This window comes from Vidua chalybeata, chromosome 5, assembly GCF_026979565.1.
Source record: "Vidua chalybeata isolate OUT-0048 chromosome 5, bVidCha1 merged haplotype, whole genome shotgun sequence".
Classification (NCBI taxonomy): Eukaryota; Metazoa; Chordata; class Aves; order Passeriformes; family Viduidae; genus Vidua; species Vidua chalybeata.
The window spans coordinates 18,833,150-18,856,698 of record NC_071534.1 but is presented as its reverse complement, the minus strand read 5'-3'; the positions used below and the strand labels follow the sequence as shown (position 1 = coordinate 18,856,698).

General features: G+C 39.3%; 1 protein-coding gene across 1 annotated transcript; it reads right to left on the bottom strand.

The window, feature by feature from the left end:
* Positions 1–2,566: 2,566 nt before the first annotated feature.
* Positions 2,567–18,960, bottom strand: SLC25A17 (solute carrier family 25 member 17). Its single transcript, XM_053944118.1, has 9 exons — positions 18,787–18,960; positions 14,978–15,038; positions 13,915–13,981; positions 11,362–11,513; positions 10,236–10,352; positions 9,377–9,522; positions 7,423–7,518; positions 3,659–3,741; positions 2,567–3,178 (listed from the first exon to the last, which is right to left on the bottom strand). Exons 1-9 carry the CDS (start codon positions 18,940–18,942, stop codon positions 3,031–3,033), a joined length of 1,026 nt encoding a protein of 341 aa, XP_053800093.1. The 5' UTR covers positions 18,943–18,960; the 3' UTR covers positions 2,567–3,030.
* Between the last annotated feature and the right edge of the window lie 4,589 nt (positions 18,961–23,549).

The window sequence follows — 23,549 nt, the reverse complement described above, 5'->3', positions numbered from 1 at the left end:
CTTGAAGCCACTTGCTTTGCAATCTCTAAGATGCCACAGGGGCTTCCTACCTTCAAAGTGTGGGGTGGGAAAGAGAAAGAAGAGCATAGGATTAAATTTAAATCTCCTAAACTGAGCCAAGGACAGAATTACCCATGACGGAGCTCGGCTAAGACAGACGATCCTCTCTGCTGCTCTCCTTTGTAATCATCTTTCCTTTCTCTCATGTCTCAAAAATAGTATTAAAAATACAGGGAGATCTGTTTTTCATCTGAAGATGAAAATATTTTCTGTTTAGTTCTCTAGAAATAAATTTACACAATTTTTGAATGGAACACACAGTTACTACTGACTGCACAGCAGAAGTGCAGAGCCCTGACAGCCAAGGCTGTCACTGCAGGTGCTTGTGCCTAGAGCTGCTTCTCCCACACCACCTCATACTCCGCCTCCATATTCCATCTCCAGCTTCAACTGTGTCTAAAGGAACACTTGTAGGTTTTGTGCTGTTTGATGGGAACTACATCATTAGTTCGCCAACTATTTTTTTCCTAGTGAAATGACAAATCTACAGAGCCAGATTAGCTGGATTATGTCTTTACACAACCCCCTAAAGAAGCTGTTATTTGCTTATGAGAGAGACAGCGGGAAATTACAATTTATGTAAATGTATTTTAAACTAGAGTAAAATTATTTTATTTAGTTTTCATTTCTGGACAGTATTTATCCACCAAGGATGAATTACAACTCCAGTACCAAGATTAAAAAGTCTTTCATAGTTTGCTTTGATAAATTATGGATTTTTTAATGTCAAAAATACTCACCAACACTGAAATAGTTTAAGGCAGTCTAACAGAAATGCCATCATCTGTTCAAACTACATCTGAGAAAACTTAGGTAAAGGTACCAGCTGCAACATGAATATTTGCCTGCCAATTGAATAAATGACTTAACAATTCCTCAACCATCTGCATTTTAGCTCAGTTATGCAAGGTTAAGTTGTTTTTCAGTTATTTCAGTTTAATGTCTAAATCAATACCAGAGAATACAGAAGCAAAAACAGTTTTAAATGCCACAGGTCAACCATTAAAAGAAGACTGCTCCCAGCTTCAGCAAATTTTGCTTTCACTCCTTTATGAAACTGTTTCATTATAATTGGTCAGCAGAGCCAAGTAGAGAGATTAGGGCAGAATGTCAGTTCCAGGCTTGATGGTAACACAGACACAGCCAAGACCAGCACACTTTTACACAGGGCTTCTCTATTCAGCTTTTTTTGCAAAAAGGGAATACTTTATCCCTTTGAATCCACACTGGCAGGTAAACAAGTTTTTTTTGCTAGTACATGCTAGCAAGCATTTACTTTCTTCCTATAGGTAGAGCAACCAGAAAAATACTTTTGTAGGAATTGCTCCTTCATGCCACAGAGCAGAAAGGTTCGAGGTGCTGAACTCCAGCTCCTGGCAGCCATGCAGATTTCAGCCAGACTGGGACAAGAACCACTCTGCTTCCCCACAATGATTCTGACACCAGGAATTTTGAGTTGAGGTACCTTATCAAGAGCCATACTATCAATTCCAAATTTCTGATTAAAAACACCCAAAAGACAGCAGACTACCTTTCCACAGGGCACCTAATTTCAGTAAAAAAAAGGATTTTCACTGAAATTTTCAGAATTGTGATTCATTCTTTTTCACTGGTGAGGTTTCCAGTCTTTCACTTTCATCCTTTAACAAAGTATAATTACAGCTCATTGTAATTTTTTATTCTTATTTGTCTGTGTAAATCCTGCTTGGACTGAAAGTCAACCAGCATTGAATTAAGGGCATTCTTCTTGCACAGATACTCTCAATACTCTTAAAAGGCGGCACGTATTCTTGTTCAAAAGACATTATCTGCAGAATTATTTTACAATTTAATTCTTAAAATTGATTCAATTCAGACTCCAGAAACAGGTGCAATTTTGCAGCATTCAAGTCTTCTCCTCCTTCTACACATTCTTGGTATTAAAACTGCCATTAAATTTTTCAATACTTCAAATAGAAAACTGGTCTTCAGAACAATCCTACTGCCAACTTAACAACTGACAGAGCACTATTTAATTTGGATTTTAGGGTCTAGGAATACTGACCAAAACTATGCAAAAAGAACATACACGTGTTAGAACACAGACATTTTAGGCTTTATGGTCTGGGAATATCAGTGGAAAAATAAACAAAGCACATTTTTGAGCAGGCATAGCACTTCTGAAGCAGTGCCCCCTGTCTGCATAAGAACATGGTGTGAATTCACATATTCTCACAAAGAATAGGGTCACAAAACTTCATGTATTTCTGTAGCAAGCCCATTTTCTTGAGGCAGCTTGTGGGACTCCACTTGAAAAAGCAAGAGGGTATCTCCCTCCTATCTAGCCAGTATCTGCATTCAAAATTTTCAACATTCAGAAGAGCTGGATTCAAGAAGACAGATTCCACACTCACTTGTAATATCCATTCCAGCAGTTCAGAGACCTCACCACCAGGTATTTGGGGCAACATGAGATCCTGTTCCACAAACATACTTGGAGGTAAAAGAAAACCATGCCAAAATGCTATTCTTTATGAATTATTTTAATGAACCAAATATGAAGTGACAAACACAGGTCAAGGAAAATAACACAAAACCAGCCCCACCAGCTGCTGACAGAAGATAAAGATACAAGAATAGTTGAGGACAATTTGAGGGCAAAGAAGAAAGCATAGTGAGAGATAATAATTCTTGCCAAGAATATCAACCAAATAACCAAATCACCTAATAGTTTAAATTTCATGTCAAGTGCTTAAATAAGGTCTCTGTTTTTTTTCTTAACACAGTGAGTACACAGAACAATAGGGAATGGGCTATCCCTGAATTTGTGACAACAGGTCCTATAGAGCATATTCCAGATTTCTCCAAATACTGGAGATAAAGGTGGCTAAAAAGAGAAGCAGAGAAAGTGAAGACCCTTTGTTTACCCAGCCAGGTCTCAGATATGGAATGTGTTTTCTAGACCCCAGAATCTTTGGCATAGGTTCTTTCTCAATGTCTGCGCGAGTGCTTTAATCCCATGACTGTGAAGGTTGCTGCAGTCAGTTTCTCATACACCAGAAACATAAGAGCAGCAGTAAGGACCGTCTGCAGGAGTTTTGCTTCAAGGCCTTTGTAGAGTCCCACTAATCCAAAACGCCTAAGGAGGAGAAAAAAAAAAAAAAAAACAAACAAGAAAACAAGCTTGAATAGCTTCTGTAAGTAAATCAGTACACTACAAAGAAGAACCAATATCACAAGTTAATGACCAATTGTAGGAATCTTAAACCCATTCTTGACCTTGAGCCAGCTATGTTTAATACGATTTTAAAGAAAAAAATCTGCAGAAATTTAAGGTCTTTTGTGCAAGAAACCTGCTTCTTTTCAAGTTCAGAGGTGGAATGAATTAGTATCCATATGTATCCTTATGTACCCTTGATGTCACTTACTGTACAGACATTTAGGAGAATCTGGGTTTGTGGGCTTACTCTACAATATATTACAAAAAACAGGTTGACTGAAATGTCAAGTTTAAGGGAGGCATAAGCAAACAAAATCCAGATCCAACAACATTTTCAAAATATTAATAATATTCAAGTATTCTCTATCGTGGTAGGATAAATAAAATGTGAAAGCTCACCTCACTCTCTGTTGAAGAAGGTAAAGAACATTTCTAAGACTGCCCAGTGTCCGGTTCTCTGGGTTCAACCTGTGGCGCCCAAACTGAAAAAAAGGAAGATTATTTTGCTGTACTATATCTCCACTGTGCTTGGCAGAGAACACCATACATGCATGAAATCTGGAGAGCCTATCCTAAACCTCTTTAAATATTTTCCATGTTATATGACTACCAGTAGAGAACAGAGGCCAAAGCTCACACTGCAAACTGTACATACTACTCTAATTTGGTTTGATTTTAAGATGGATTCTAACTCATATTTCCTCTCTTTCAGTTGTTCTGGAGGAAGCAGTTTTCAAGATCTCAAATAGCATAATTTGCAGAGTCTTAGTGGGGATATGACACTCAAAGCAAGTTCTTTCTGGCTTTCTCAGCTTTCACTTCACAAAGATTCAGACCCTCACACATCTGCAAATCATTACTACATTGAGATTGCATAGTCAAACACAAAATTTATCTGCCCAGCAATGGTCTTGGAGCACTTATGGGTGAACTACTGTGGATTAACTCAAACTTGTTTCATCTACCTACCTGGCCTAAATAATATTTCTCTTTTACTCACTGCACTTGCTTATCCCCAAGCTGGTTTTCAAGTAGGCATGATAGCTGCTGCTGTAGAGTTAAACTAGCAATTTCAGCAACTCCTTTTCTAGCATTCATTGATACTTTTATCTGATACAGGTTGGTAGTACTGTCAGCAAACTGTAACCATGAATTATTAATATACAAGAGTTGGAACACTTGTATTTGTAACAGCACAGCCTAATAGCTTTTGAAGACTGTGTTAAGCTTCTTTGCTACGAAAGGTGAACTTGAGCAGCTGTGTGTTGGATGAGTTTTTTCCCAGAACATTTTCAGGCAACTGCTATTTCTTACATGTAAGAAATTACCATTGACAGTAGGTAAAGTTTGGGTGGAAACAGCAGCAACAGAATGCTAGTGGAAATCTCCTGTTATTAGGTAAATATACACTCAAAATCCATAATCTTCTCATCAGCAACTACCCATTTGATATTGACAAATCAATGTTAAGAACTATTGTCACAGACTCAGACATGCCCCCCAAAAATTGCTAAGTAGGTTCCAAGTTACAGTGTCAGTCACTGCCCAGATTACTCATAGGCTTCCACACTACACCACCATTAGGTGCCTCATTTTCCTCTTTTCTCCACCACTGGACAATTTTTGTACTACAAAGGGTCATTAGGGGAGAAGAAAATAATTAATTTTTCACTAGGATGTTAACACTTCAGTGTTTACTGCAGAAGACTTCCCAAAGGGATTAGCATTTTCTATGAAACAGAAAAAAATACTTCAGTTTTAAAGAGAACTTTTTCATCTGGGATCACTGAGAACATTAATGGTATTGCTGTACCTCCAGAAGCAAATTTAATTTATCTGCTCTTTACTGACACATAGCCTAAAGAACAGTTTCACTGCATAATGAGTAACACCAGTGTCACATAGTTTTAATGACAGGGAGAAGGACATACCAAATGGCAAAGCTGGAAGCTGCTACCACTGTCAATTACACAGGATAACTGTTCACTATATGACAGTTAGAAGAGAACTGTGCCAAAGAGTTGAAAGCAAAGGTGTAGAGACTTTATTACAAAGAGCCCTAATAACTTCTAAAAAATAGTAAGTTTCTAAAGGTTTAAAGTTAAAAAGAAAAAGTCCTGTACTACTTTGATGACAGAACTTAGTTATGATGTGTAAGTTTATATTCATTATATTGAGCTTATATTAGTTTGTATGCAAATCTGCTAAAATTGTTTTAAAAAGCACCTGCAACTATATATTTTTTCATGCAGAATATTAGTTCTGAAAATACTAAGCCTTTACTCATAACCTTTTTTTTAACATCACTTAGTGTGAGTGACAAAACTTCATCAACTATAACAATGCCAACTTTAGATTAGAAAACACATCACAAAATAAAGCAAGTCTGAAATGGACAGCACAGATGTCACAGACAGACATTTTTGCTGTCCTCAACAGATGTGTTCAGGGCTCCTGGCTATTCTTTCACAGAGCAAAGAGACAGAAGTCACCCCTAGTGGCTGCAGAACTAGAGACAGGGACCTTGTGCTCCCCATCATCACAGGGAAAGGATGGACTGGTACTGTTTTTTTTTTGTTGGTTTTTTTTTTTTTTTTTCTTTTTACACTGTCATTAAGAGTCAGAAAAATTCTGTTCCAAAAGCTAAATGGAGACAGAAGAAACATGAAGCCTCAAGACGGTAACCACTTCTCTAGGAACCATGGAAAGGAACAAGGGCTGAAGCTGTTCTGGGGCTGCAGCCCTCCAAAACCTGCACTGCTGTGCAATGCTCAGACTAAAACAGAGCACTCCAACTTTCCTTCCAGTTCTCCTTCACACCAGGAGAAAACAGGAGCATCACAAATTTAAAACAGACTGATGTTGCAACTTATCCAAACAGAGCTATTTTTGTTTAAATGTTTTCCTGTATCTGCCACTCCAGTAACAGAAGTCTGTGTTATTAGTTTAGCTACTACTGAGATGTGTCCACGCTGTTAAAACAGGATAAGGCATTACAAGAAAGCAATAGTTCAGCTGATCAAAAATTATGAAAACTTCAGAAAAGATGACTGCTGACAAAGTTACACAGTAAGTATATTCAAGTCCTCTTGCTTTGAAATATAGCATCCTAACTATCTTTTTACAGGTTACAAAAAATCAAGATACATTTACTGCACTCTAATTAGAGAGTTACAAATTATTACAAAACTTGCCTAAAAATTACTTTTTCCGGAAGAACAATTAACACAAAAATTCCCTTCTTAAGAGTGGTCTGAAAAGTGATACTCTTAGCACAGAAGGCTTGTTTTCAGTAATTCAACTCATCTCCAAATTTGTCCAAGTTTTAGAACATACACAATGGCTTTACATGTACAGGCAAGTTAGGGCTCCTCCTTACTTAGGAAAATATATTTCATGTGGAAACACTTACTAATATTTAACTGTTACAGAGCCTAAAACACACAAATTAAAGTAAAATATGCTTAAGCATGGCCAGGTCTCCTTCCTTCCTATCCCCAATTTTGTCTTGTGTCAATATTACAACAATATTGGTACACTCTGAAGGCAGCAGCACTATCCAGCCTGCGTACAAATTGCGAATAAGAATAAATGCAAGTGTTTCCATTACCACTACAATTAGCCTACATGGCCAGGCAAGTGGTTAAAGGTATTACTTATGAGGGAGCTCAGCTTCCCATGATCAATCACATTCTGGACTGACAACTTCACACCACCATCTGAACAACAAAACTTGTGAATATAACTTTTTTTTTTTTTTATTATCATAGGTCATCTGGAAACAGACTAGTTTTAGAAGATTTAATTTTAACTTCCCACTTGACACATTTTCCATTTATATTCCAAGAAGTAAATGTACATTTTTGTAGTGCCTAAAAGCATTTCAATGCATCAGCTTCTGTGGGATACTGTACCAATACAATACACTGGCAATCCTACCAGTGTAGGATTGCTACTTGAAACAAATGTGCACCAGTATACCAAGCTCAGTCACAACCAAAGAGGAAAGTCATTCTAATCAGTGACCTACATTGGGAAAAATGCCTCCCAAAACAATAGGTCCATTAACACATATATAAACAAGCCATGTGAACAAGGCTTGCATGATACAGACCAAGTCAGAGGCAGAAATTATTATTACATGAAATGAAATTATTACTTACCCGCAAAATTGACTGTACTGTCTGCAGAGGATAAGTGAGAGTGGTGGCAACTGCTTTGGCTATTGCACCAATAACAAAAGCATCCAAAGATGTGAGCTGTTCAATAGATGAAGAAAAAATTTATTTCCATGAAGTACCAAAACAGCCAATTACCCATTTGTATTTGGGGATTCTGTACTGGTACCTGCTACCAGATTATCTAAGGATCTTTGGCATAAAGATTTCATGAAATCTCAGGGTCTTCTCATTTTCAAGAGTTGGTTATGGTTCAACTAATTTACTTTCCCACATCTTAAGGTTATTTGTAAATTACACCTGTTTTTGCATTCCTCAGTATAACTAGACTACTAAAACACAGTTGATATAAAGCCACACAATTAGATCACTTCAAAGCACCAAGAGCAGACAAAAGATAAGGAAGTATCATTTAAACATACCATCAAGCAATAAACATCTCTGTTTTTGCAGCAGTGAAACCAAAAAGTCATATGGTGCTTGTGAAAAGATGACAGCGAAAGATTCCTTGAACATCACTCTGTATTCCTGAGACATAATCACTACACTCCCAGGCAGAATTTTAGTCTTGATGCCATAGGCTAAAAATCTCATCCCCTTTTAGTTAAGAACCCCTGCTGAAGCCCACCCTGAGCTCCAAAGCTCACACTTCTCCAGGATGCACCAAATACATTGTTACAGCCTATGCTGATTACAGTGCATCTCAGTCTAACAGTGTGAATTAATCACTGAACATAAACAGATGTCCATATCAAAACACACTTAAAATATATTCTAAAATATATTGATTGCAATCAAAAACACACTCACACATGCACGTCTTTAAAAAGGTCAACCAGATATATTTAGGACAACCAGGAAACAACCAAATAGGGAAAAAATGTTTTTCAAAATAAAAATTACCATTCCTAGCTGAAAAAATAATTATTTCCCCTCTTCACTGATCATGGACAAAGAAAAGCCCTAATTTGAAGTGGAACTAAGTAATTTAAAAGAAACATAATAAATAAACAAGTATTTTATTAGCCAACAAGAAAATTACAATGCAGATGGAAGCTAAGCTCATGATTCAAAAAATGTGCATAATGTAGATCCATCAGGTACAAATGGAGTGCTACAGATGCAGTATTAACTAAAGACAGTAAAAAACCCAGGCCCCATTGATGATGCAAAATCTCATGTAAAAAAAATCTCACTATGTCTTGGGGAAAAACAAGATGCCTTGCTAACATACTGGTATGACCTAACATTCTAAAATCACAAATTAACAGCAAAGCACCACATCTTAAAGATATATTATGTTATGATGTTATCTGAAAATGTAATATAAATGCTTTCCAGTTAGCTGGAACATGAAAGGAACATGAGTTCAGCTGAGATTCTATACCTGATATAGACAAGGAAAAAGAATAAGGAAAAAGAAGAGCAGTATAAAGCAGGGACAGAAAAGTGATTGTACTTCTATTTAGAAAATCAGGAAGTTATGGTTGCAATTCTATGTTTAATTCTAGTCTCCATCCTTGGAAAAATTATATTGAAAAATTGAGGCCTTCAAGAAAAAAAAGGCTATTATTTACTGCAAAAAGGGTTAAAAGCAAACTTCAAAACAGTATGTAAATACTTATAAAAGATACACTAGAACTGAAATCTCTACTTTAAATCAAGACCTGTGAACATATGCAAGCAAATGTGGACAAGAGGTTCAGTTTATTCTAACAGGTAGAATAATTTTTTACATTAATTTCTTCCCTAGGGACATGAAAGAGTCCTGTCTCATTTCATGATGCTGAACCCTTTTTAGACACACTAATTCAAAAAACCGCTTGAAAATACAAGAACCAAACCCAAACCCACATTCTGAATTTGTTCAAATGATGCATATCAAAAAACCTGTCTTGTAACAGAGCATATTCATCATCTGGCCTCAAAACGTACTCACTTGCAGCTGCTTTTTCAAAAGCTTTCGTTTAAAGCCTTCATAAAACATAAACTGTATGGCAGGATTGAAGACCAGCAGCAAGGAGGGGAAAGTACCATTCCACAGAGCTAAGACTCCTTCATCTCGTACTATTTGATGAAAGGCATCTAAGACAAAAGGTGAGGAAAGAAATCATTAACATTTTGAGTACAAAACTCTGAATATAAAATATATGAGAAGCTACTCTTAAAGCCTAATACTCAAATGTATAAAACTCCATTGCAGTCCTTTATGCAAACATTTTTATCTTCTATTTTAATGCAGAAGTTAACAGAAAGGTAGTGACAAAGGAGGTTCTTGTTTGCATCACCATTAACACAAACAAAACTTACCATCTACACAGGCAGCCTCCTTTTTTTTTTTTTTTACAAGTATGGTATCCACATTGAGGTCTTCCAAACCTTCTTCAAAATAACAGTAATATTGATTTGGTTAGTTGGTTTTAAAAGGAGGACAGCCTGAACATGTCAGTGATTAAGAGATTAAGGTGAGCGAAGTTTAATTTTCAGACTGACTGTCCAAACTCAGACTCCTAGCTACCACTTCATGGGGCTCACTACTGCTCCATTATCTATATTAGTATGATAACATATCTGCCCTTGCAAAAGGTATTTTAGTTACATGAGTGCACACTGCAAATTCTTAATTACCATCACAAATAGCCAAGTCCAGTTTCCTGTAAAACTCAATGACTGCAAAGTGACAGAGTAGCATAGAGATCACAGGGTGAAATCAGTTACATGAACAAAAGTCTTCGAAGTCCTTGATAGATTTCATTTCATGAACTTCTCTTTGGCTGAAGACAACAACAGGTGCTTACCTATTATGCCTCTGTAATTGGTTGGTACAATGTCTTCATTTCTGAATTTTGCTCCCTGCAGCTTCAGGCGTGTGTTCACTACCCATAGAGGGGTGGTCAAGAGTACATTCACTACTCCTAATGCAAAACACAGCACAAAGAAAATCAGCATCAAACAGATGATTTCAAATGTTTTCTTTTCCCCTTTTCTCCCCCTGATTCACATGCTACTGATGTTTCTGGTAGGAAGAAGGAATAAAACTAACACAGCATATGGGAAAAGTAGACGGTCATTTGTACCCTAACTCCTGCAGCCTTTGTTCCAAAATATACTTATATGGAATTTTACCACAGACATATAGCCAGGTTAAGAATTTCCTTCCTTACTTCCAACCAGCTGTTCAGAGAGTCATTATACCTACACTGAAAGTATAAGAAACTACCAACCCCCAAAAAACCACCAAACCCAGAGGTCTTTTTACAGGTTTGTTTTTAGTCAGCTTGATTTTGTGCATTTGCATGAGCCATAGTACCTGAAGAATATCACCCGCAAACACAAAGCCCACAGTAGTAACTTTTCACACTGAGCATCCTAGAAAAGTCACTTATGTTATCATGCCTTGAAAGAAGGCACTGCATAAGAGGATAGGATAAAAAAGAACATATGGTCCCACTGGACCTGCATATACCTAGGAACTTCCTGTCACTTTCAGGTGACAACCCTAAAACAAGTCTGAAAACTGACACCCAAATGCTTACACTAAAATTTCTTACCATCATTGAAATTATTTCAAAATTGGCATATACCTTTCCCTCTGAAAAAAACGCAACTATCTCCTCTCCCTGTCACTTCTCTTCAGCATCTTAGTGATGATGTCTAGATATCTGGTAAGCACCGCATCAGACACAAATATCATACTAAGCCACAAGAGCACTGTGCTTTGTGCCAGAATTCACAACAGGCATGGTTTATGCATCTCCTTACGAGGTGAGGATGACACAGAGGAGCAATCAGAAAGAAGCAAGTCTGCATTCAGTGGGAGGCATGAGCACTCAGTGTGGCCTCCAAAGGATTTCATAAAGGAAATCATTAGATAGAAGATACCAAAAATACATTCTTGACAAAAAGGAGACTTTTAAGTATTACCTGCAACAACCCCAAGAACCAAGTCTTTTCCAGTGGTCGAATGCTGACCTTTGACCCAGAGGGCTTTAAGACTATTAAATGTATAAAAATAAACAAAATTGGAGCAGCAAAGGCTGGAGATAACAGGGAACCATCCTCGATATGGTGCCAACCTAATGGAGAGCAAAAAGTCACAGTAAGAATCAGTGAAGTATTTATGTGATCTGGCTGATTTTATGCATTGGTGGAGGATCCCAGAGATACAATGCTGTTTGCTAGAGGAAGTACTACCTAGATATGTCTTTACCAGCAATGGTAACAAACCATACTTAACTCCTGAGTAAGGAAAAAAAGTATGTGGATTCTCACACAAAATGGAAGACTAGTTACTGAAACTCATATACTCCATCTAGGAGAGTTTTGCAAAGGATGCAACCTGGGGACAGAAGATAGACAGGTGGGAAGAATTTCTAACAAATGCCTTACTGTAAAATCTAGGGCAAATCAGTCAGGTAAGTAAGAGAAAGACATTACCTAGTGAAATTTAACTAGATTAATCACAGACGAAAAACTGAATACCATTTAAACCTGTCTTGATTTAGCAATGATTTCATAACAACTGCCTAACAAAGCTCCCTTCTCTGATCGGCCTGATCATCCCGTAAAACAGGGAAACTTCAAGTGTCCTACATTCCCAACACGTTCTACAACACATCCAAAAAAAGATACTGATACACGCCTTCACTGGAGTTGCACAGAACAGGAAGAGAACTGGTATCATGTTAAAAGTATAAAAAAATCACCCCAACCCCAGTAATTATGGAGGCTCTTTAGAATTCATTAAAATACGGGGAGTATGTAGAATTTAAGGATCTCAAATAAGACTGTAAAAGATGCAAGGCTGGTAAACACCACATCTGACTTTTCTTAAAATGTAAATGCTACTTTTTCATCTCAAATCCATCGAGCACTTCTCCCTCCCATGTAGCTGGGAATACACCTTATTGTTATGACTGATTCTGAAGTTACAGGCTTAGCTAACCATACAGTTACAAATTAACTGACTATGCAATTATTCGTAAACCAAATTAAAATATTTCTTATACTACCTATCTCTTCGGTGCTAAAAAAGAAAGAGAGAAACATCCTCTAGGGATTATGTCCTCTAACTGAGTGTTAGTTTGGGCTTGGTTGATTTATTAAGAACAACTTCTGATGACTTTCAAATGAAACATGTTGTAGTGCAAAACATGAAACCAAAACAAAACCCATGAGTTTATTTTAATGACTTAAGTTGTCAGTAGTAGCATCCATGATTCACTGCAATCTTGAGAAAAACTTGGTGTACACTAGTGAACACCTTTCAGATCACCTAGAAAAGGATGGAAGTGAAGAAAGCTGTCTGATAAAGTTCTGCAGGAAGTCCTTTAGCTTAGCGTATTTGCTTTATCTAGACGAGAGAAGCAGTCTCACAAAAGTATGGTAATGAGACAAGACTCTACAAGCTAATGTGAACAAAATGTTTATGATCTCACATCATATTTCAGATCTGTTGTTGTTTGGAGTTTGTTACTTCAGACACATCTCTAAATTAGTACCATTGCTTTGCCAGGCCTTCCCAATACCTTTGGAAGAAGCCATGTTCCTCTCTTGAGGATGTTCCTTCCTCTTCCTAATTTTTCTGTTTCACAGGCAAAGTAGGATGACCACTTTTGTGGTTTTTCCACCTCAGTTAACTACTTCATTTTTCTTGATTACTTTTGTCTTTCTTTTATTTTTTAATTGAAGTTTATTTGCCACCCGCATGTTACAGAGGTAATGTGGGAATGTGAACAAGAGAGATCAGCTGGCAGAGAACTCCTCATGCATACATCTGCCCAAGTTCAAAGGTGACACAGCATTACAGGCCAAGTTAAACTTTTGTCAGCTTTAATGTCCTGGAAGCACTCGTCTACTTAGGAGTTCTAGGGATTCAGTTAGGAAAATACTTCTAACAAGGACAGGCATAAAATTGTTTTTCCCAGCCAGCTCAGCTCAGACTATGACAAATACTAAAGCACAGCACAGCTGAAAGTTAACTGCTTTTAGATAGATGTTGAATCCCACCACCATAAAGTGTCATGTGGTGTTTAGTTCTACATGCTTAGAAGGTAAAAACCTTCCTACTGGGAAACATGTCTCAGTTCTCTTGAAAGTGGCTCAGTTGTCCAGGAACTTCATCTTGGTTATTGAAAAATTGACACACCCAAGAATCCAGGTAGAAAAAGCTGGCTGATTGGGTATATGAAGGTATATTTGTATTTCTGAGGAGGCACAGCTACCTCACTAATGGAGACATAGTTACATCACTGAACAGATCAATTGCATAAGGTGCTCAAGAAAGTTAATCCTAGTTAGCTAAAGATGAACACATAAGATTATGCAAGTCATATCTCACTTGTGTGGAGACATTTCAATTTGGAATAAAAATCTGTCCACAAAGATACAGGCTAAGTGTTCCACTTTAAAAGCATATTCAAATTAGTTTTAGAGCTTATCTACAAGAAGACAAACAGAAAATCAGTATCTACTCACAGGCCTTCTTCTTTGATTATTTCCAAAAGGACAGCCGGTGTTGTCTTTGACTTCCGCTTCTCATCAACTGGAAAGCAAAACAATCAAACTTTTAAATGATTCAAATTTTAGCACTCTTTTTCAAATCCTTATCCTTGCAATTCTGAATATACCCTACAAGCACATGTTTCTTCTTCCTCATAAAGGACAGAAATACCCTATTTCTCCTTATTTTCATTTGCTAGGTAAGAATACTTCCTTTTTTTATTCTTCCTCAGGCTGACAGGTTCTGTTGTGCTCCAGAGTATCTATAATTACCAGTTCCTAATAGTTGTGACATGAACTGAAAGTAGGTTCTCCTTAGGTAGAGAGATAAAATTGGGCCTGCCTAACTGCTCTCGAAATTATTCCTTGGACAGCAGACTAGCACAAGTAGCAGAGCAATCTCCTTCAGCTCATCTGCAAACAGCTAAGCCTTAGCAAAGCAGTCTCTTACAGCATGGAAAGCTATTCATTTCTGAATCACATACTTCTGACAACCTGGCTGATAATCTCCCTCCAGTTCTTAATAGAGCTTTAGTTATAGTTCTAAAATGCTTGGTGAGTCTGTGATTTTTGATTAGAAGACAGAGTTTTAGAACAAAACAGTTTATGTCCCAGATGCATTTCTGTAAATATTGGATATTCCTAAACCCAATTCTAACCCTGACTTTTCCCTTTAAACCACCCTCTGGAATAATTCTAAACTTGCTTATCACGGTATTACCCCTGCATTTTGAAGTGTTCTCAGCAGCCAAAAACAACAATGCACAAGTATAATCCCATGCAATCTTGCATCTTTGTTCTTGTCTTTGGTCTTAGATAATCATTTAAAAGCCACAGAGCACACAGCCTTTTCAGCTAATTAAAAGGTTGCCCAACTTTCAAAAGGAAGAATTACCTCCAGCTGGAAAAACAGTGTTACTGTGACACAAGTAAGATTCCTGCTCATGTAGTACATCCCCCCCACAACCACCCTTACAAGTGCCCAGGCCAAGATGAACAGAAATGCCATTGTACGAATAAACTAGATTTTGACACTTACCCTGAAGTCTAAGCCTAGCTGTATCCAAAGGAAAAAATACAGTCATTGCAGTCATACTGCCCTGAAAAACAAAATAAACTGGCTGTATAGTGTATCAGTTGCTTATACAGTGCCTGCTAGACTCTTTGTAACCCTTTGCTTCTCACCGACAAATCAGTCTGCTGAGTAAGGTTAAAAAGGGGATAAACTCCACACATAACACATTTTTTGTCCCATACTTATAAATGAGGGTTATTTTTCTCTTGCATTAGATCAAGATCAAAATTGAAACCATTAAAAGCATTTTGCCAAAAGAGAAAGTTTTTGAAGCCAGAAAGTTGATCTAGTGGCATCAGAAAATAAACACTGAACTTTCTCTACCTCCTATTAGCCTCAAAAAGGCCCTGGCTTGGTATAAACCTGTTTTCCATGCATCAGGTGGCTGCTAAAGCTGTGGCACCTCTTCTATTAGCAGCCATGCAAACTGTTTAAATGGTGGGAAGGTCTGCAATACAGCAAGTCACTCAATGCTGTGTTTAAACTACAGTGCACAGTGTGACTTGAGCTTTTCTACAGCTGTCTTATGCCATACGTTTAAGTGAGCTTTGCCTCTGGAAATACTCCAGCTCCTCAGCAGGCTGTTTGGACCTAGCTCTACAACAAGCAACAGAGGACTAATTTTCTGATGGTGTTTCCACACTAAAACAATTCTGGGTTGAAGTCTTAACCAGACTTAAGTTTCTCCTGTTTTCATAACACTAGGTAGCATATGTAAGACTTGGCCACAATTACCTGGTTATTTTAACCCATTTAAGTTTGGGCTCCTGCCAACAGTTCATTCTGCTCTCCCATCTATTCATCCTGTGTTGTATTATGCTCACCTACCATGTACCCAGTGGAACAGCAAAGGGATTAATGAACCCATCTGACTGAATATTTCTAAAAAGTCTATCTCAGTTAGAAGGTTAGTGCCAGCACAAAAAAATGTACCAGAAAGAGACATAATGCTCCTCCTAATGAGAGCTGCATTACCGCAATTTTGAAGACAGCCTCAAAACACAGTTACACCTACGCACAGAACAGGACTGCACAGTCACTACAACTTCCAGCCTTCCCCTGCTTCCATCCTCCCAAAGTGAGATTTATCCTGGATCCTAGTCTCAATGCAATGCACCACGCAGCAGCAACACACACACACACTTGCACTTGCAATTAGAAAATGGAAATGAAGAAATAATCAGATAATGTCACACAGGACACAATGGATGTGTGGCCACAAGACACAGAATAGTCTATTTCAGGTGGAAAGGATCACCTAGTCCTGCTGCCCCCATCCCACTTCAGGGCTGACCTAAAGCTAAAGCATGTTAAGTGCATTTCCCAAATGCCTCTTAAACACTGACAGGCATGGGGCACTGACCACCTCTCTCAGCAGCCTGTTCCAGTGCTTGACTGCCAAACTGGCTCAAAACTTATATGAACTTATAGTTCAAGAGAATGTCATGAGATAACTAAACTGACCTAACAGATTATTGCACATAAAAACTAATTTGTACCCTCTCCCCTTCTATTGCTAAATTGAGGGAAATAGAAAAGCCAAGTTACTTTTCTCCTAGGTTTACAAATGGAACAACTCAACTACATGATGAGGAGGCTGCCAGAAGCATCATAAGGAAGAGATAGGATTTCATGGCTAGAAAAAAGGAGAAGCGGGATAAGCAGGACCAGTCCCTTTCCCAACAACAAAAGCCCTCAAGAGGGACTCGGATTCCTTGCTAAACTGCATTGGGACCAGCAGCTAAAATTATACTAGTGAGTGCAGAACAGATGCTGCCGTGTATTACCCTGCACTGCTAGGAGGGTGAGGCTTCACTGCCAGCCCTCCCACCACCGCCCTGTCAGCACAGGATCTTGGTAGTTTGCCAAGTCACATTACCACTGAATAATCACAGGGACAGGTACAGACTGGTTCCTGTAATCCCAGGCTCTTGGTCAACTGTATTTGCACCCTTGCCTCCTCCAGTCTGGCGGCATAACTTTCTGGGCACCTACACAATGATGCAGACACAGAAACTAATCTGGCTGAAAAACAACTTTCCCACTGGGCTACTTCTTCAGTCACACCAGTTCACTGACCAGTCACAGCACCCAATAAACAACTGTGCAGTAGCCAAGAGGTGGCCAGAACAAATGGCCTGAGGTGACTGCTGCCAAGAAGATGTGTGCAGCACCACAGCCTGAAGCTTGGTTTTACAAAAAACAGTAATAACAAAAAATGTGAAACATATTAAAATTTAACTGTGATTTTTCAGCCAATGAAGCAGCCTGACTGCTCTATAATACTCCCATAAAATTCTCAACGCTATAGCTTTTCCAACAGGAAGATTATGTTGTAGCTACATGCTAAAGAGTTAAAGAATACTTATGTAATTCAATTAAAGTTCACAGGAAATCAAGCACTGTTTTGTGTTGGGTTTTTTTTTACTGTTCACAAAACTATTCCTACATCTCAAATTTGACTAGGTTGCCTAGAAAGTATATGAACTTTCAGTATACTAGAATACAAACAAAAGTTATCATGTTGTGGTCTGACATGTGCTTCTGATGCATTAGCTCGTCACAGTTCAGAGGTTATGGCTGGATTTATAAACTTGGTTCACACCACAAACTTTGTTCAGGGGCACAGCCTGGCTACAGCAATTGGTATTTGAAGGAAGAAGCTAACAGCAAGGTCTAGAAAGTATCACTGACATTTGTAGAAGCCAGCAAAAGGAAAATGGGTAATGTTTCAATAATGAGATCATTTGAAAAAGCTCCACTTTTTGAAAGTGGAACCAAATCCCCACTGCCTTTAATGTTTAAGTAAACAGACTTCAAACAATTTAAAGAGCAAACAAAAAACTTGTGCTTATTTATAATAAAACAAAAACTTCCCTTAAAATCTTATTTTTCCTTTTAGAATCAGCCTTTAAAACAGAATCACTGAATTGCCAGGGTTAGAAGGAACCCCTGGAGATGACCCAGTATAACCACCCCCACCAAAGCAGTGTCACCCAGAGCAGGTGACATAGGAATGCATCCAGGTGGGTTTTGATTGTCTCTAGAGAGGGAGACTCCATGATCTCCCTGGGCACCTGTTCCAGTGTTTATCGTTCAATAACATTTAGCAACTTTCATCCTATAGGAGACACGAGGAGCTCTTTCTATCCATCAATATGCCCAATCCAACATGATACATGCACTAAAATTCTTAATCTGTTGGAAGCAAGAAGGCTGATTTACTATTTAGAGCTAGCGCTCTGAAAAGAAAAATTCAAGGGCTGGGCACACTAGGAAATCTACATAAATTAAATGCGACTTTTTAATTTACAAGCGCCACATGAAAAATTAAATTCAGTAACCGACACAAAGCTCCTCCGGGTGCACTGCGCTCGCTGTACATTTGGATTAGCACCTATGCGCTGCCTCACCCTCCGCAGCTCCTAAGCACTCATGAGGCCGTGGCAGGAGGACGATGCTCGGTACGGCTCTCGGATTACACAGCTGAGGTGCTGTCCCTATGCCCGAGCTTAGATTTTCACCGCTGAAGGGATGCCCAGCTCCGGATGCGCCAACCCGGCTTTCTGAGGGGCAGCTCCAGCTGGCTCAGAGGTGGCTCCGGCTGCTCAGGCCCGGCGCCGGCCTCCAACCTGGCCAAGCCCCGCGCCGGTTCCCCGGCCCACCCCGGCCGAACAAAGGCTGCCGGTGGCCCGCGCCCCCCGCCAGGCCAGCACGGCCGCTCCGCCTGCCGGGCCCCGGGCCCCCCGCCCGGCGCCGGTCCGCTCGCTCACCACGGCGCCGGACACGGCGTGCACCAGGCTCTCGTAGGAGGCGACGGACGACATCGTGGGGGCTCTCGGCTGCTGCTGCTGCTGCTCCGCCCGGCCCGGCAGCCCCGCGGCCCCGGCCAGCTCCGGGCTGCCGCGCGCCGCCCCCGCGCCCGCCATGGCACCCGCCCTGTCACGTGCGCCCGCGGCCCCGCCCCGCGCCAGCCCCGGGCCGGGGGGAACCGGCGGAGGAGACTGGCATCGGTCGTGGGGCTTTTCAGGAAAATACAGCACCAGGGCACCGGGAAATGCGTTCATCTTCCTTCCTCTGTAACTACGATAGCGCCTCTTCACCAGCAGCTTCGCTTCTCTTCCAGAAGAGGCCACCGAGAGGGGACCTTATCAGTGGCTATCAGCGGCTATCAGCATCTGAAGGGAGGGTGGTGAGAGGATGGATGCAGGCTCTTCTCGGTGGTGCCAAGCAATAGGACAACGGGCAGAAACTGATGCACGTGAAGTTCCACCTGAATATGAGGAAGAATGTCTTTACTATGAAGTAACCACACACTGGAACAGATTGTCCAGAGAGGTTGTGGAATCTTTCTCACTGGAGATGTTCAAGAACCCTCTGGACACAATCCTGTGCCATATTTAATAGCAACAGTACCATTATTTCCTCCTCCTTTTTTAGCAATTTCACTTTTGAATCACAGAACAGTCTGAGTTGAAAAGGACCCAGAAGCACCATCATGTGCTCTGGGATGACCCTGTTCAAACAGGGAGGCTGGACCAGATGACCACTGCGGTCCCTTTTCAACATGACTCATTTTGTGATTCTGTGATTCCCTTTCCCAAACATTTAACATAAGTATTTAATTACAACGAGGAAGCAATACTAAACTTCACATTCTGATTCTGCTTTTTGCTAACTACAGTCCCTTCTACCCACCCAAAGTCTGATCTTATTGCACTCTACATGTTAAAGGAGGTTGTAGCAAGGTGGGGGTTGGCCTCTTCTCCCAGATAACAAGCTACAGAAAAGGACAGTCTCAAGTTGCACCAGGGGAGGTTTATACTGGATATTAGGAAAAAATTCTTTAGTGAAGGGGTTAGCCAGCACTAGAACAGGCTGTCCAGGGAAGTGATTGAGTCACTCTCCCCAGAGGTATTTACAAGACATGTAGATATTGCACTTGGGGACATGGTTTAGTGGTGGATGTGGCAGTGCTGGGTTTGTGGTTGGACTCAAACTAAGAGGTCTTTTCCAAACTAAACAATTCTATTATTCTACTTTGGTTACTCCTTTTCCCAGTCTGTATGCCCTCGCTCCTCCTATGCTATCATGCTGAGAGCCTGCAGCAAAAAGTGACTGCACAATCAGATCCATGAGCTTTTGGGAGAAATGCCTCAAACAGGACATAGACTCCCATTACTGCTGTTCTTTGTGGTTTTGTCCCTCGTGTGTGAAGGGAAGCTTTCACCAAAGAGTCAATTTGTACTGCAGACTAGAATTCCATCATAAACGTGCACCCAAATAACTCTACCCTATTTCTACTGTATTTAGCAATATTCTTAATACAACAGTATGCCCTGTATATATTACAAAACAGAGTATTAACAGGTAACACAACCACTGCAATATTCTAAAAGCAACTTCCTTTATTGTTGGAACATACAGACCTAATGAAGCTATCCAAGAAATATGAGGGCACGGTACAGAAACTTAATCTGTAGTGTGCCTTGTATTCTGCCACGGGAAAACAAAAGGCAGGTACCTAAAAACCTGCATAAACCTATCTACATAAAAGGTTTCCTGAAGACATGGCCTTAAGGTCTTCACATAAATGCTGCAAATCCACCGAGTTTCCAGGCAAACACATAACATGCACAAGTGGGGTTTAAGGAAGGACAGACAGCCCAAACCACCTACCTTCCCTCATACCTGTGATTTCTACTGGAAAGCCTGGAATAAGTGAAATGAATTAAGCAACTACAAGTACAAACATATTCTCTGTACATGAACTATATCTTTGTCATTTCTTGCTTGTGAAATTCTGTAGGTTCCTGTACAGGGAGGTAATCAATCTTGAGAAACTTTGCTCTTGATGGATTTTCTTTGGCTCACCCAAACTTTGTTTCTGATTCATGACAAGGAATAAGGATACTGTTGGTGACTCCAGAGGTCAAACTTATTGCCTCTGCATTGTGTCCTACCTTTGCAAGTAGAGAATGCGCTCTGAACTTAAAACTATTTCTACCCTAGTACTCTCCTTATTCTAACATTAATTTTTTAAAAAAATTAGAAATACGTATCTCCTTTATTTTGGCCCAGAAATTCAATTAATTAGAGAGTCCAAACATGTCAAGACAGAATGACAAAATTTAATTACTACTTTCAAAATTACTTTCTGAATCTGTTGCAAAACTTTATCTCTCAGAGAAGGTGGATAAACTGGATCATATTCCCAGTACATCATAAATAAAAGCAACTAGAAATTAACAAATGAGATTGCGTGTGCTGACAATTTGAGTTAATTAAATAGAGCAATTTGATCACACCAACTTGTCAAGATCAGGCTTAAGTATTAAGGCCACGGTAAAACCAGCCTCTTCCAGAAGCAAGCATTGTAATCACACATGTATTATAAAGCACATGTGTATGTGAACTTTGCATAAACTATTTTTGACTGAGCCTCTGCAATGATGCAGAATGTTCCCTATACACTTCATCTAGGTCCAGGGATATCAAAAAAGTTGGAATTCTTTTAATTTTAAATTACTTGCATTTGCCATTATTACATTTAATCTCCTGTTACGGTACTTGCTCAGCCTAACTAGACCAAATGTCCCTCAGCTACCTTTAGTTTTACATAGACTAAGTAATTGTCAAACACAAATTTTTGTTGCCTCGATGTTGTTTTTTCCTCAGACACTTGATAAATGTCTAACATTTGTTCTAAAGATACATTTTTCTGGATTTTTTTTGGTAAAGGCTAGCAATAAATTCCAGTTCAGAATCTTGCTTTATCTGTTTTGAAAGGTTTTCACACAGAGACTAAATGTGCCAGATTATAAAATGGCTTCTGAAAAACCTTTTCTTTTTCAATAACGTTTCCTCATTGTAGGATAACACTCAAGAAAGTGTGAGAGCAAATCATCTTGTAGAACAGCTGTGTTAATTTTTCCTTATACACTCTTAGCAACAAGCCATATTTTAGACCAATTTTTAAAAAATCTGAAATAAGAAAGCACAGGTGATTCTCTTCCTAATAAGAGCTAGACACTAGTGGCTAAACATCAGAATTAATTTTCTCTAATGAGAGCCAGTGCAGCTGGCAGCAGCTCAGACACTTCACTCTCAATATAGTACTTTGATATTTTTCCATCTATTTTTTATGATTTCCTAACAACTTGTACCTTCAGCCCATTTAAAAGCTAATTTTATTGAACGCTGTGCTGGTTGTTACATGATTTCAGCTATGATATTTTTTCCTTCTGAAATGTGAAATACAAATTCAACTAATTTCTACAACTCTTATCCACCAGTGAGTGTGTTAGAAAACTGAACATTTCAATAACTGAATTCAATTCACTATTACCTGCTTTAGACCTCACCTCCTTGTTACTTACTTTACACTTGAGTAATAAGTACCTTGTTTTTCTGAATACTTTTGTTCCATAAAAATTATATGTACCATCTGGACTGCTGCAGCTGCTGTACTTCAAGATAAAATTCTAAGATAAACTGCTAACCTAAACCCTGTAATCCTTCATGTTTCTTTACATACAGTAGCAACTCACATTCCTTGTAGCCTCTGAAATAAATGTTTATACATTTAAAAAAAAATCTTGTGCAACAACAAAAGTGCCAAAGTTGTGGCTCACTTAAGAAAAAGAGATGCAACACATTCTGCAAATACATTTATTTATTTATTGATAAGATCTCAGGCTTGTCTGAGATCATACATCTAGGATACAGCTTTCAAAAGTGTGTTTGTACAGCAGACATATACAGTAGTAACACTTTGTTAGCAAAATTACAAATGAACATCTGGATTTGGTTAGTCATCAAGATTCAGATTTAAAGGAGAGTCCTTGGTATTTACATTCTGTGCGACCTCAGGACCTCCAGTCAGTAGGGACGAGGAAAGGTTTGTCTTACATGAAGTTCCTGTTTGTGAGGGTCACATCGAGTGAGTAGGACATACCCCAGCTTTGGTTCACAAGCTGATCAGTGACTTGTAGCCCGGTCACTTGATTTTTTTTTTTCTTGCTCCATTGTACAGATCTATCAGCAACCACCTGATCTGCTTCATTTATTTGCCACATTGAGACTGTTCCTGCTTCCTCTGTATTTGCATTTTCTTATATCACTACTGACCTCCTATGATTTGTCTTGTGGTACTGAACATGGAGGTGTCTGCATTCAATTGGACACCACCATTTTTTACTCCACTTCAGCTCTTTGGTAATCCAGAATTACTTTCTTACAATGCTGCCCTCACTCCATTATGTGTGAAGCAAGGGTGAGGCCCACCTCTGCAGAGCTCTGAATATGTTTCACAGAATATGCCGTTCTCTAGGCATCAGAAGAAAACACTGCTACTGTTTTCCTAGTGAGCCACCCTCCAGCTCCAGGTTACCAATCATTGTCAGTACCAGTAGCAGCCAGGTCAGACTGCCCTGCAGCAAACAGGAAACAACCCTTCAGCCTCTGCCACTAGCAACCCTCAGCCTACCTGCCCTGGGGGATTTCAAGGAGGCTCCAAACACTTGCAGTCAGCAGC

Excerpts from the sequence above, each read along its gene's own strand:
- SLC25A17 (XM_053944118.1), bottom strand. The coding sequence starts at position 18,942 with ATGGCGGGCGCGGGGGCGGCGCGCGGCAGCCCGGAGCTGGCCGGGGCC. Across the intron at positions 7,519-9,376 it reads TTTTGAAAAAGCAGCTGCAA|CTCACATCTTTGGATGCTTT; the intron begins GTGAGTACGTTT and ends TCTATTGAACAG. Across the intron at positions 3,742-7,422 it reads CAGTACAGTCAATTTTGCGG|TTTGGGCGCCACAGGTTGAA; the intron begins GTAAGTAATAAT and ends CCTTTTTTTCAG.